This window comes from Ciconia boyciana, chromosome 3 (genome assembly GCF_034638445.1).
Source record: "Ciconia boyciana chromosome 3, ASM3463844v1, whole genome shotgun sequence".
Taxonomy (NCBI): Eukaryota; Metazoa; Chordata; class Aves; order Ciconiiformes; family Ciconiidae; genus Ciconia; species Ciconia boyciana.
This window is the reverse complement of record NC_132936.1, coordinates 28,108,468-28,124,113: the sequence shown is the minus strand read 5'-3', so window position 1 is coordinate 28,124,113 and position 15,646 is coordinate 28,108,468. Positions and strand designations below refer to the sequence as shown.

The 15,646-nt window shown below is 35.5% G+C and overlaps 1 protein-coding gene across 1 annotated transcript in view; it reads left to right on the top strand.

Annotated features, from left to right (window-relative positions):
* The window catches only part of COL21A1 (collagen type XXI alpha 1 chain), a 117,379-nt gene that overhangs the window by 36,484 nt on the left and 65,249 nt on the right, over positions 1-15,646 (top strand). Inside the window, exons 5-10 of the mRNA XM_072857814.1 lie at positions 37-253; positions 2,617-2,790; positions 5,317-5,394; positions 7,759-7,767; positions 9,606-9,689; positions 11,494-11,556. Coding sequence (XP_072713915.1) covers positions 37-253; positions 2,617-2,790; positions 5,317-5,394; positions 7,759-7,767; positions 9,606-9,689; positions 11,494-11,556 — 625 coding nt within the window. The remainder of the gene's footprint in view (positions 1-36; positions 254-2,616; positions 2,791-5,316; positions 5,395-7,758; positions 7,768-9,605; positions 9,690-11,493; positions 11,557-15,646) is intronic.

Below are 15,646 nucleotides of genomic sequence, written 5' to 3'. Positions count from 1 at the left end.
TACTGTCTTTTTTTTTTCCCCTTCCCCCTTATTTAGGAATGTGTTTCCAGAAGGTCTGCCTCCATCCTATGTGTTTGTTTCCACTCAAAGATTTAAAGTAAAAAAGACATGGGATTTGTGGAGAATTCTAAGTCTGGATAAGAGACCACAGATAGCAGTCACTATTAATGGAGAAGAAAAAACATTATCATTCACTACAACGAGTTTAATAAATGGCACACAAGTTATTACTTTTGCTGCACCTCGTGTAAAGGTAAGGAGTAAGTCATCACCATGCTGGAATACTCATTTAAATACACATTATTCCTTTGCCCTTTATGTTTTTTTTAAAAATGCATGGTCTTATTTTTGGCTGCTTAGGCATTTAAAAATAGATAGGGGGTACTTTACCCATGTTTCCAGAGTGTCCACAGTGATCATCACTGTAAACGCTTTGCAGGTGCTTTCTACTCAATAGTTTCCAGCAGGTAATTGTGAAGATCACAGAGACTTTTTTCACACAGTTCTTTCCTTAACATATGCTGGAAAGTATTTTCTGCCTTTGATATGGAGACTAGAAAATGTGAATGAAAATAGTCCATTTTTAGAGAGAGGTTTTTTTAAGTGTCTAAATTCCTTGAAAATACATAATGACAGAAGTTACTTTCTTCTCCGGAAGAGTAAATAGTAGCTTACAAAATGAGAGTTCAATCTGGATTGTCTAGTTCTCTGTTGAATAAAAATTCCTTTCAGCTACTTATTTTTCTCGGTAAAGGGATTCCCTTCTTTGTGCAAACCAATTTTATTGTCTTCTAAGTGTAATCTGAAGGTTCTGTTTCAATCTTTCTTCAGTAATTTCCAGTGAATTATTCAACTCGTGTAAGATTATCTCGGTTGCAGGTGAGACAGAGGGAAGGAGATTGAATGTCTCTACTCTTGCATTTGTAGCAGTGTAGGAATATGCACCCCAGAGATTTCCATTCCTACTGCAGGGAGTATTATTTAAGTCAACAAAGAGGGATGCTTCAGGAGACAAAGGGTGGGAAAGATTTACTGCTGGAGCGCTTCATGGCCAAGTGGGTTCAACTTTTCTGGGAAGCGGTGGCCTGCATTCGGATCCTTACTCCAAATCAGGCTGAAGGAATTTGAAATATAAATCCTCAGAGAAGGAAGGACTCCTATCCAAGAGAAGGACTTAACTACTAAGCTTTTGCTAGGGAGAGGTATTTTATTCTTCTGTTATTGGGTGAAGAATTTTACTTTTTCTTTCCCAATTTCCTCTGCCTTTTTATAATTATTTGTAGGTGAAATATTTTTTTTTTTTTTTAAGAAGCAGTGTTAAACTTGATTTACTGGAAATTGTTAGAAAATTCAGTTTCAAGTCAATCCGAAAATTTGTATTTAGTTAATTCTGGCAGCTACAGTGACAAATCAATCTTATTCCTGCAGTCCCAGTTATCCATGAACTCAACCATGAAAAGAAGACTTTTGCTTTTTTTTCTTTGTGTTTCTCCATGCTTGTATTGCTATTATGGAGAACAATATTATGCCCCTTTTAGAGCTGTATGTCTCTGAACACACTATAAAAGTCAGTATGCTTTTAATGAACCTTTTTATTTAATAAACCTTTATGATAATTTATCACTTTTACTCAGGAAAATGGAAATGTTATATATTCTGATCTGTTGTTTATTTTATCTTGTAATGAGAGCCATTGTAAATAAATAAAAACAATCTACAAATGAAAATAAAATAGAAACAGGTGCTATCTAAGGGTGTATAGTATTAAGTGAAGTAAGCTTAATTTCTGTTTATGTCTACAAAAGTTAACAAAGATATATAACATACTGAAAGATGTATGTTTCAGTTTCCTCTTAAGTATACCAATTTAGTGTGGGATTAATTTCTATTAAATTTAGCTATATAAAAGATAAACATCTAGTCTAGGATAGGCTAAAGAACTAGATTGTTTCTGAAATTAATAGATAGGCTCAAGAAGGCGGCATTTCTTCCCATGTTGAATTTCACTTCTAAGGTAGATGAGATAAATACTTCTTTAAATCTATTTCTCATTTTCTATTACTTGTAGAACTATGCTATTTATTTAAACTAAACCTTGAGCTTCAGAAACCTGAGGTTTTGTGAGATGATGAATGTAATATTTGGTTTATTCGTTGCAATGTTGTGATTCTTTCTGCCAATATCATGTCGTCTTTAAGATTTTTTTCATAAGAGATTAAGTAGAAAGACTTTCAAGTACCAATTTGTTTTCACCATGATTTAAGATCTGAAGTGTTTGAGACATTGTACCACTGCTAAAAAAAAGGCCTCTGCCTTCATATTTTTAACAAATACAGATTTGAGCATGTTCAAGATCATAGAATGAAAAAATCTATGCGAGTTATAAAATAATTCTGAAATAGGGATTACTTATTACCAAAAATCATCTTCTCAATTATAATATTACTTGGCAAATACTTTTTTGCCTCTACAGTTTACAATTTTTTGTATGACAAAACCTGGAACATTGATAATCTCAACCATTAACAGTAGTTTAAGTGTTGAAATGCAGTTTTATTGTTCTTTAAATTGAAAACATTTTGTTTTAAACAATTCTGTTTTCTTCACTTTTCTTAGACATTGTTTGATGAAGGCTGGCATCAAATTCGTCTCTTAGTAACAGAAGACTTTGTAACTTTGTATATAGATGACCAGGAAATTGAAACGAAGCCATTACATCCTGTTTTAGGTATTTACATCAGTGGCCTAACCCAAATAGGAAAGTATTCTGAAAAGGAGGAAACTGTACAGGTAAGTGTATGCTAAAACCACAATAATTCAGAAATTCTGCTGTAGGTTAACATTGCATTGGTGCCTTCTGTTTTCTTGAACTTACTCTTCATAATTATACTAGGCTGAAATTTAATATACAAAATTTTAATAGTTAAGAGGGAACATAAATAGTCAGGAAGACAGCACAACTGATACATACTATGCGGTGGGTGCTTAATTGGTCTCACTGACTTCAAGGAGCATTCATTTTTGCTGAAACACAAATTTGATGCAATGTGGTCACCCAAATTTGGGAAACAGTGTCTCAAAGCAGGGGATTTCCTCTGTGCTTGACACTTGAGGAAACACAAGTGTGAGTGACACTTGACACTCTTTTCTGAGGAACGTTGAAGTCCTTTTGCCTTCAGCTCTTTGCAGAGACCAAAAAACTGGTTGAAACTTCAGGCTGTATAGGTAAAATCTGTGTAGACCAGTGGTGAAGACTATCATGTTGACAGTGTTCCAGATGTTGGCTAAATAGAATGTTTATATTTATATTTATAGCAATGTGGTAATGACATTACTAATTAGACTGATAGTGATGGAAACAATACTAAGAAATACTGAATTACATAAGTAGATGTTATTTTTAGTTATTTTGAAAGCTATGCTTTTTTTGTACTCTAATTTCATGATCCTTACTGCTCCTATTAAAATATATTAATGTGTTTTGCTCTCTTCAGATGTCTTCTCATTAAGTCTCTTTACTCATTAACTTTCTCATTAACTCTCTTCAGATATCTTTACTCAGTTACTCCTGAATTTTGTGTATTTGTAGCCAGGCTTCAGTTCTATTATTATCAGATGCTAAAAGTGTACATGGAAACTTGGATGATGCACTGTGTGTGTGACTCAGCATTTCTGGTGGTAGCATTGTCCGTATACTAAAGTACCCCTTTGCGAAAACTACTGAATGTTTGTCATGGATTTCTGATAGGACTTCAAGCACTTTTTGCAAGGGAAGTAGAGATTTCAGAATTGTAATCAATCATCTCATGCATTTTCTCTGTCAGTGCAGGATTATCCCATTTTTATAGTTTTGTGCATGCTAGGATTAGAGGGTTGTTTGTTGTTGTGTCTTCGATTTTCTCTTAAGTCACTGCAGAAATGGGACTTTTATAGATTCCCGATAATACAGTTTCTGAGTTAAAGCATGTTAGTAGCAAGACATGTTATCTACAATAAAAATGAAAGCATTTTTGGAATGTCGAGTTGTGTAAGATCCTCTTCTGATAGTGGACTAGAAAAAAAGTAGAAAATCTGCCTCAGGTTGCAATTGTATATTTCCAGATGATTTCTATAATCTAAAAAAGGTATTTCCTGTCTCCACTTTCTCAGACTGTGACGCATTCTGCAAAGCATTAACAGTCAAACTTTGCCAGGATATTTCTATTTAAGCTATGATTATAGGGAAATATTTTAATGAATCTGCATACTGCCTGTCAGTGAAAAGGTATTTTGAAATCCTTTAAGAAAATAACTTGGAGTTGGATACAAAGTATGATACAAGAATATTCTTCAGAGATTCTTTGGTGAATTTTCATTCTCTTTCTGTGCTCCGATTCAGATGTTTTCTAGTGATATTTTGCAAGTGTTCTCCATTTAATTAGGATCTTACTGGCTGAAGTGATTGCCAATATAGAGATGATAAACTTCTGTACATACTTAAGTGTTGTGAATTGTAGACATTTTAAATTTGAAAACACATGTTACTAGGCATGGTATTAACAGACCTTTTTCTGTGCTTTCTTCCCCTCCTAGCCCAACTTATGGTCTATGATTTCAAATAAGTGTAACAGGGCTTTTTTTCTCTTTGCAGTCATGATAGTTTATGCTAGAAAAACTGATGTCAGTGGTTTCATTTTTCTGGAGTATAACGACGGAGCAGAATGGCACAAACTTTTACTTACCTGGTGCCAGTGTTTTTATTGGTTGCTTTCTAAAGCTTCGTTATACAGCTGAACTCTAAACCAAATTCTTTCAAGCGTCAGGGATGCCTTCTGATGCTTCACCAAAACTTACTAATCTTACATCTAGTAGAGACAGGTCAGTGCAGAAACATTTTCCCAGTGTTAAGGTAAAAAGGAAAGGTTGGTTTTGCCTGTGCTGTTGTAAATTGTTTCCCAATGATATTGGCAGCCAGTGTAATTCGTGCTGTGCGTGTTTAGATTTACTGCCAAGGATTAGGGGCGGTGATTTCTGTTATTTTATAAAAGAAAATATTGGATTGATTATTTTTCCTTAAATAATTCTGTTACGGATTGTTTAATTGGTTGCATGTATTAATCGTTGTGATTAGCCTGCCTAAAAATGTTTCTACATCTTTGATTGATTTTTAACTGTAGCGGACACACAGAGCTTCCAAATTTCTCTTGCTTTTTAATATTTTGTTCATTTTTTTAAACTTGTGGATGATATAATTTAAGAAGAGTATAGTTTAAACTAACTTAGTGTCAGACTATTAACACTTTCTCTAAAAAAAGTCTTTTATTTTTTGAATTTTAGTTTGATATACAAAAACTGCGAATCTACTGTGACCCAGAGCAAAATAACCGAGAAACAGTCTGTGAGATCCCAGGATTTGTGAGTATGATAGATGAACTTTTGAGGACTACTTGGCATTTTTTACAAGCCACTATTTAAAGCTGACTCAATGAATTCTTCAAATAAGTAATACTACATTGATTCAGCTGGTCCAAACAAACACTTGTTACCTGTGCAATATCCAGTGACACAGAACTTGTCTGTTTTCAGCCTTATTTTTGCACAAATGTATTTTAAAAGTTTTTTTAGTTTAGATATTTGATGGTGGAAATTTGACAGCAGTATAGAAGAACCTCAGAATCTTCAGTTACAATTTAAGATTTTAAATGTTATAAATAAAAAAACCTGCTAGGTCACAGCACTGTAAAATACATTAAATATTACTTTTTAACTTATCTGATATAGTTCTTGCTACTTGCCAAGTCATTTAATCTCTGAAATTTTTGTACATAACCAACAAACCTATATTTTTAAATCACCTTTTCCTATCAGAAGTACCTATGCTGATAGAAGTATCTATGCTGATGTCTGTTAAATGTCCCATGAACTGAAATGTTGCCAAGATTTCATGAAGTATGTTATGGATAAGACAAAAATAAAATCCTGTTCAGGATTTTATGATTCATGTATACAATTAGGAAGCTTATGGTGATCCTTTCACCCTCTCTTTGCCCTCTTACTTACAGTTAATTATGCAGTGAAATGTAAAACACATGCAAACAGATTTGGAAACTATTCATTCCGTTGGAGCCAGATTTTCATAAGCATTCAGCTCCCGTCTCAAAATATAAGCAAGAGATGGTTTTATACGTACACTTTCCTTCAAAATGTCCTCCTTGTTTGGTGTCTAAACCAAACTGAGGTAAAGATAATCAGACACCAGTGTCCTACTATGTAAACCCATATTCTTCATGTTGTGAGTTGGTTTCGTATTAGGACCATTTAGCCAGTTGGACAATAGAACCTGTGAATCTTCAACATCCAGATATTTTATTTTTTGTCAGACTTGCACAGACCCCCAGCTAGTCTGTTTTTCTTCTATTTATTTGGGGCCAGTGTGTCTGTTGCAATCAGCACCCTTATTAGGGCTTTTTCAAAACTCACAGCTATCATTTAAGCAACGAGTAGGTGGCTGGATTATTAGCTCTTCTGAAATCTGACTGTGTGCGTCAAGAACTAATGGGTTCAGGAACACTTTTGTAAAGTTAGCTTTAAATCTTGAAGTAAGTTTAGTATTTGGCTATTTAACTGCACCACATATCTTTTTGCTCTTTACAAAATAGAAGTAGGAAAAGTAAACAAATGAAAAAAATTTTTGCATAAAGAAAGCAAACACTAAAGAGTCCATCATATCTTGCGTTCTCTGCGATTTGGCAAGAAGTCCAAGAAAAAGGATTGCTTTTTGCCAGTTTAGTTTCACTTGCTGTTGTTGTAAATTAAATTTGGACTTTACCCATGAAATTCTGGACTCCTTCAGAAAATAAAAATGTTGGATGATCTCCAAGGAGGAATATGTGGTTTGTGGTTGTATTCTGTCAGAGTGTGGTTGTGTCAGAGATCCTGAACTAAGCAGGGTCTGTATGTACTAATTACAGCCTCAATTCATTGCATTTCCCAGAGATACCTAGCTGCATAGTAATTTTAAGCTCCCACTATGATCCGTGGAGAAAGATAACCTTCTCAAGAGGTTGCCTAAGATGAAAATTGAATACAGAGGAAGCTGTCTCTCTCCACAGACCGTGTATGAAGTCTGTGGTGACTGTATGCATTAGAAAACTTCTGTACACACTGCAGCTAATGTTGGCAACTAAACCATTAAGACAGACAATTTCATGGTTGGTATGCTGAAGTATTTGGGGATAGATTGTTCTGTGGTGTTGCAGATACTGGAAAACTCAATTCAACTGATAGCAGAGTCTAATGCAGTCACGCAGGAAAGCGAGAAAAAGCCAGCCTTGCCTCTGCGCTGCTGTATGTTTTCCCAGGTGCTGGATTCAGGCAGAGATCAGAGATTTTAGAAATATTTTGGTACATTCTCTGATATGAATGAGTAAGCAGAGGAATTTTTCGATGAGAAGTTACTCCTGGCAAAAGGTTTGACCCAAATCTAAACATTTAGTGTGTAAATATTTACATGGTTCAGTATTAATTCTAGTTTTGTCATTGCCTTTTAAAAATTGCTGCTGGTAGCTCCTGTTGAAAGACCCTTAAACGAAATGAACTAAAAATTCATATGCATTGATAGCAGCTGCACATAAGTCTGAGAAAGTCTAAAATTTTCAATTATAATTTGACAGTTACAGCCCTAAATTTATGATTGGTTTTGGTAGTGTTTACAAATGAATAGATTTTGCTTATTACAAATATTGCTGTACTCTTAAACTGTGTTTCTTCTTGTTTCAGAATGGAGAGGTAGGCTCAATCCTAAACTGCTCAAACTCAGTTTAAGGTAGTATTTGACTTTATATAAACTTCTTATTATTCTAGGGAATATACACTTCGTTTTGAAAAGTGGACAGAGGTTTGCTAAGCTTAAAAGTGCTGGATTTCCATTAATTGAACTCTAGTCAATAGACAGAAATCAGATTTCTGAAGAAACCCACGCCATCCTTGTAACTTCACTTGGTACCATTGCAAAGGAAACGTGGATTTGTGTTTTGATCAATCATTTGAGCCTGAGAAAGAATTCCATTCAGAGAACATTGTAAAAAGTCTGCATTATTTTAGAAAATATGAGTAAAATGTTATTAAATACATAATCTGCTTTTTTGTATCTTGGTTTCTTAAATTTTTGCCTTTCCATAGCTCTAAGAACTTGCTGGGTGAAAAAGAATTCAGACACAGACACAGAATCGTATAGGTTGGAAAAGACCTTTAAGATCATCGAGTCCAACCATAAACCTAACACTACCAAGACCACCACTACACCATGTCCCTAAGCACCTCATCCAAGTGTCTTTTAAATACTTCCAGGGATGGTGACTCAACCACTTCCCTGGGCAGCCTGTTACAATGCTTGAGAACCCTTTCAGTGAAGTAAAATTTCCTAATATCCAGTCTAGACCTCCCCTGGCGCAACTTGAGGCCTTTTCCTCTTGCTTGTTACTTGGGAGAAGAGACCGACCTCCACCTCGCTACAACCTCCTTTCAGGTACTTGTAGAGAGTGATAAGGTCTCCCCTCAGCCTCCTTTTCTCCAGGCTGAACAACCCCAGTTCCCTCAGCCGCTCCTCATAAGGCTTGTGCTCTAGACCCTTCACCAGCTTCGTTGCCCTTCTCTGGACACGCTCCAGCACCTCAATGTCTCTGTTGTAGTGAGGGGCCCAAAACTGAACACAGTATTCGAGGTGCGGCCTCACCAGTGCCGAGTACAGGGGGACAATCACTTCCCTAGTCCTTGCTGGCCACACTATTCCTGATACAAGCCAGGATGCCATTGGCTTTCTTGGCCACCTGGGCACACTGCTGGCTACTGAATTCACTGAATCTAACTTCAGCATATAGATTTAGTACAGATGCACCTTAATTTTGGGTGCCTGACCTTGGGCAAATGGATTTGATCTAGTAGCTTTCCCCTTGCCTGCCTTGGTGAAACACTGAGGTTTCATGTGGTCTCAATGGTGAGAAGTAAATACCTCAAAAAAAAAAGTCTCTAGAGGGTGATGTGATCTGCCAAGGTTTAGTGTTTACCACTGTTTGTATAGGGAGCACAGTTTGGAGGAGATCACCCAATGGTCTTTGGAGGATGGGCACCCTGGGGGCCAGGACTTGTGACTTGTAGGAGTCAGTGGTAGTACCACCACCTTTCCTCAAGTAGCTTCGTAGTTGGGACACATGTCCAGGAGGTAGGACACTTGGGCTTTATGTTCTTTACAGGCTTCCTACACATGATAGCATGCCCATCGGTTGTGGTCATTATGCTATACATAATATTTATTACATTCTTTTTACAAACTTTAATTAAATAATTATATTTGATAACTGATCACACTTCAAATGATGAATATCAATTAGTTACCAGCCCAGTATCAGTACTTAATTTTTAATTTATTTTTCTTCTGGGTAAAATGATGAATTCATGCATGCAAAGTAGTTGGAGGGCAATATTCAGGTAAGCAGAAGTTCCAGGTGAACAAAGGAGTGAAAGCTGGGACCGATGCAACCTAAGGAAAAGCAGCTTTGTATAACGTTATGAGACGTTTGTTGAATGCTTTTGGCATGTGTATTGATGGCTGATTTCACTCTTGGTAGTGCATGAATGGTCCTAGTGATGTAGGCTCAACACCTGCCCCCTGCATATGCCCGCCAGGAAAACAAGGACCGCCAGGCCCCAAAGTAAGTTTCCATTCTGTCTTATTGAGCGTACACGACTTCCCCCCCACCCCACCCCTCCCCAAATCTTATGTTGGACAGTCATACTCAGGCAGATTAAAAAAGTAGGAGACAAGTTCTCCTAGTTCTGGTTTCCAGTGCATGAATATAGTGATTAGGATCCTCAAGGCCAGGTTTTGGTACCATAACTCCTAATAACAGAAATATATATTTTATTTTTTAAGGCAAATGCTCACGGATGTAAAATTGTGTTTCCTTGCTACTCGCAGCAAATGATCTTGCACTGAATGAAAGAATGAGAGTGAATGAAAATAGTTTGCTTGAGAATGAAATAGTTTGCTAATAAAAGTCTTTTAATGAAGAGGTTTTTTTCCGAAAAACCTGATATGTCAGAATTAGGGTGACCTATAGAATTTTATTTAGATCCCTGCTTCATATGCAGTCTTTCAATTGCATTGCAGTATAATATTTGTTTGGGGATAATTGAATAATACAGGTGACAAGATGGTGCCTAACACAAAAGACTGCAGAAAGAGTGAAAAGGAAGCCAATTTAAGATTGTATAAGTTATCTTAGTTACAGTATTTCTTAACTTTTGAGTACTGGACTTTGGAACTGTATAAATTTAAACTTGATTTGTGTGTTTGTGATATTAATGGAGTACAATAAAATTAATTAAATTAAAACAATTTAAAAATATAAGTAACTAATATTTTAACCTTTTCAAGTTAAAGGCATAAAATTTCATAGTTTAGATAGCAGGTTTGAAAGCAAATTTTTTTTTTCTCCATTCTCAAACCTGGACTTCTTAATTTGGACAATAATAATTCTGGGTAACCTGTTATTCATTTAGCAAATTAAAACTGTTACACTTTTCTAAAGAGACATTATTCTATATCCTTTCCCATTTAGTTCAGCATTACATTTCTGTGGTTTATAGTTGTTTTTTCACAGTCTCATTGAAAGCTAATTTCCTATTTCCCTCCCTGTTTATAACAATTCTGCAGTTGTAACTGACCCACAGGTCTGTTGATGGTTCAGGCTGAAGAAAGCGGTTAACACTCCTGTAGAAGTAAAATGTTTTTATAGATCAAGCCTTATTGGATTTTGCTGGGCTCAAATCAAGTCCGTTAGTAAAATAAACAGAGAACTTGAATACACTAGGAGGATATATTGAGTAGGAAGTTAAGTTCCTACTTTCTTACCATAAACATGGAGCCTGGGGAACTGACTTTTCTTTTCCTTTAACATGGTCATAACAGAGGTTATCAAAATAATTGCAAAGGCCTTATAAGAAGAAATCTAAAAGAATATCTTTTTTAGACAGCAATAAGTGTGTGGAGAGGAGTTTAGTATTTAGCAGGTTTTAATCCTGGCTCCTGCCTTTCCAGTGCCTTTGCTTGAAGAACTAGACTCAGCCAAAGCAGGTGAGAGTTTTCTTCAGAGTATAACTACTAGATTACAAGGTTTTAATAAAGATTTTTTCATCTATTTGATGAAAAGTGTTTTTATTTCTGTTGATTAAGATGTTAAAAAGCTTGATAGCATTTGAGATGATGGGCCAAACTTCTGCTGTAGCTGAGCGTGGGCTCACTTCTCCAAGTTCTGCACAAGAAGTTAGGGAGAATTTTCCCAGGGAGCGGGTTACAAGATCAGTTCTTTTTTGCTGTAGGAATTACTCCTCAATAGCAGGTATCTGGGCTTGTGTCCACTGTTTTGTGGAATGTATTAGGGTTAAGGTTGCTCTGTGCTAATTTTAAAATGCTCTTTCATATCTTTTGTGTGTTAACATATTGCTTCTCCATAGGGTGACCCTGGGCAGCCTGGGAATCATGGTTATCCTGGTCAGCCTGGTCCAGATGGTAAGCCTGTGAGTACTAAAAACTTAGTCATATATTGTAAATGCAAAACTAACAGGAGAAAAAACATGTACCACTGATACCCGATTTTCAAATTTAGATGATTTTGTCTCCATTCTTTGAAACTGTGAATGTCACTTAAGCGCTATCTGAATGTAACAATTCTATGAATATTTTAATCATAGTATTTTTGTTTCAAGCTAGAATATTGTAGATATAATAGCATGAGTTAGGCACTGTTGTAAAGCAGAGAACAGGCTGTGAGTGCTCCTGTTGGTCTTTGCATCAGTTTGCAGCAGTTATTACCTTCTGACCTTCAATCTTTACTGCTTAAGAATTTTTGCATTAGAAAGCACTTTAGGGTAGCTAAAATCCTGTCTATTTTGTTTTAGGGATTGCTTCTCATATTTAAGCTTGGTTCATTTAATTTCTTTTTAGGCTGCCTCAAGTAATCCATCAAAATATGTAGACATGCATATATAGTGTTAAAAATACAGGTATTTTGCAGTTCTAAACATTATGTGTTAAAACATACATCATAAAAATACAAAATACCTGTATTTTTCTCTTACCCTAGATTTTACTTTTTAAGTTGCCATTCCATTAGTGTGCATGGTAAAGACTGGAAGAAAGTAGACGAATAGCGTATGTCTCTAAAATAAAAACAACAGAGTTGGCAATGGCTTGTCTGGACTTCAGGCAATCTCTGTATCACCAAAGTGGTGATGTGCATGTACCTCTGGTGTGTTAAGAGAAGGCAGGCCAAAAGCTGGGAGACTTGACCACCCATGTTTCCTTTCTAAGAATGTGGCCTCTGATGTTGCTTACTATTCATTAGAAGCTATTTTATTTATATTAAAAAAAAAAAAGAAAAGTAAAAAGGAAAAGATAAAAGACAGTTGGGAGCATTAAAAATCATTGCTTCTCCAAAGAGGATAATTTCTCTGCTTGGATACCAAAAGCAGGAAAAGAAAAGTGCATGCACATACTAGAAATTGTTAGTTTGTTGTAGTTTTTTTATTCTTATTGTGAGGACTAAATTTTATGGTTGAGTCCTTAGGTTGTAGTGTTATTTTGAAATCTCCATGGTGAAGTAGAAGAGAAGGTAAGCATCATGTCTTGAAATCCACAAAAAATACAATTAGGGAGGAGTCCCAAATACTACTGAGAATAAAAATATACTATGTCCCAAAACATTAGAAAAGATAAGTGGATGAGTGCAGAGAAGGCAAAATCATTTATGAAAGAAACATTGGATTATGGACTGGGGAACTAATAGCCTATGGGTTTGGTTGAGACTTAGAAGGAATATTGTCCACACTTGACAAACTAGAGAGACTTCAGAGATGGACAACAAAGGGCTGTATTGGACCTTTCAACTTCACTCTTTTAGTAATTTTTCTGTCCTGTGGAAAGATTCATGATGATATTGTAGCTAGTCACAAGTCCTTCCCAAATCTGCCCTTGCTTACCAATTTTAGTACCTCTAGCATGTTATTCCTACTGTAGAAGCACTACCCACCAAGTTTGATGGCTTCATAAAAACACCTAACATTCTATTTTTGTTAAGAATTTTTAATACTAGTAATGCATTTCATTTCTATGTCAGCTAAAGATGCAAACAGTGACATTGATACTTGGAAGTGTGTATGCTGTAAGGGTAATAAATATTACCAATTACAAAGAGAAAGCTCCATGCTACACATTATAAAATGTTCACATTTCTCCTATTTTGTTGCTTAGTTACATGTTGGCCTTTTCTTAGGGATAGCAGCTGGTTCATTTAACTGTGGTGATTCCTTTTGGAAGCAGAGTTAATTTGATAGGAAAAAAATAGGAACTGAAAACAAGAAATGCAATTGTTTCTCTGTTTTAAATTTCCTCTGTTTTAAAATACGGGACTTGGTATATTGAAACGTGGCCATGGTAGCCCTGGTGGCCCAGGAGAGCAGTGAGTACATGAATTTTTCAGTAGTTCCCTAAACAAAGATCCTCATTTTTCCTTGATATAAAAACATTTTTATACTTTTGCTTTTTTCTTAAACAGCTTTTGATAGCTATTATCTTCAAAGTTTTTTGGAACTAGAAATAGAGAAAACAATCTGAATTTAAATTGTCAGTGCTATAAAATACTACATTTTGGTTCCAGATCAAAATACAGGTTTTAAAATACAGGTTTTAAATAGGAATGGGTGGAATCTGAGCTGGGGAAGTGCGATCTAATCAGAATAACTTTTCATTTGATTATTGATGGTGCTTAAGCTTCTGAAGAGCAGTCCTGTTCTCCTATACAAAGACAGGTATACAAACTGTTTCAACCCAGAGTTGCATGGGAGGAGGTGTCCATCACAGTTTGACCATGCCAATTGCTAGAAGTAGACTTGCAGTATGGATAAGCATAGCAGAGTTGTCTTTAATCCAGCTAACTGATATTTTGAAAAATAAAGTGATATCGTGTAAGCTTTAGTGAAGCCAGAATGGACTGGATATTGGTAGGGAACTGTCAGTTTCCATTCTCTCTTTTAAAAAATAGATTAAGACTTTATTTCTGAAGTGTCCAGTCAGCTGCAACAGTGTTGTTTTAGAAACAATGTTATGACTTTTTCATACTTTTATTAACAGGTTTCCACTTGAATGCTACATATCTTCCCATAAGCACTGAAATTTGTAATGGTGTGAATCAGGAAGGAGAAATAAATTGATACTGTAGTCTTTCTGTAACTTCGTAATCCGGCAGTTACGATTTTTTTTGCTGTGAGTCATAATGTGCATAGATGGGCATTCTCTGAACATAAAAAAGATTAACAAAAGTGTCTCAGATAATTAGAAAATAATCAAAAAGCCCTGCTAAAGGAGAAATGTTACCATTTTGCTGAATTGAAGTTCATATGTTATTTGAAGTGCTTACAGTTAAATCCTATAGCTTTATAAACTGACTAATTTTTTTGAAAAGTCAGCTGTAGCTTTTTGCACTTGTTCTTTGTAAGGACATAATTGCAAACCTATTAGATCATCTGCAGCTCTGGCCAGTGCATTATTATTCCTTACAGTAGATTCTTGAGTGCTTTCCAGGCTAGCTTTTAGCCATGAATGATGGGAGACCCTTTAGATACACTGTGCAGGAAAACAGATTCCTCCCTCCCTCTTTTTTTTTCTGTTTTGCTTACCTATTTGCTAATATGACTTGCACATTTTCTGTGCTGTCAGTGATTTTCTTTGTTTGAGGTAACTTTGCTCATATTAATCTTTTTAGCTGTATCCCCTGGGGAACTCCGAAAAGCAAGCTCTTAATTCAGACAGCACAATAGGCTTACAGGTAGTTGTGTAGTCAGCGTTGTTTAATCAAATGGCTTTTGCATGAAAAGCTTTTCCTGGAAAGTCAGTCTTTTCTGTTCCAAAACACATTTTTATGTTCTTCTCTAAAGTTATTCCAGTTTGCCTATCTGGTATTAATTTTCTTGGAACAGTATAACTGGTCAACAAAATGTTTCTTCCTCTGAGAAAGGTTTTAGGCATGCTACTATATGTAACTGATTTTTAAAGTAAAACGTCAAAGAAAATTTAATTTATTGTTTGTGGGCTGGCTAGATTGTTGTAATACTTAAAGTTAGTTTTAGTCTAGAAAAATTCAAAACAATTTCCATTAATATCTTCAGTATTACCAGAAAATAATTGTTCACCTGGTGTTACCCAGTAAAATTGTTCACTGTAATATTTGGGGAAGTGAACATAAATATGGCTCACTTTCAATCTTTCTTTAATTGTTTTTTTTTAATAGTTTTGTTTATAGGTTCTTTGTTTTTTCCCTTTAATTGCCACCTCTGTTTATTTTCCATACTCTGATACATATAGGACAGATCAATTGAAGTAACTGGAGAAAACCTCAAAAGTGAGAAACATAATAAGTAATGAAAATACACTTTTTTCAATCAAAAATGTCATTTGGGACCTGACCTGAAATGATTAAATTGTCCTGTCAGGAGAAATAGCACTGGTAGATAAGCACAAGGGTAAAAATAGTATTTGAATCTCAACTGGACCTCATTTTAATGGGCATTATTCATCAGAAAGAAGCAGCTGGAGTGGTTGCTGGCCCTGAGA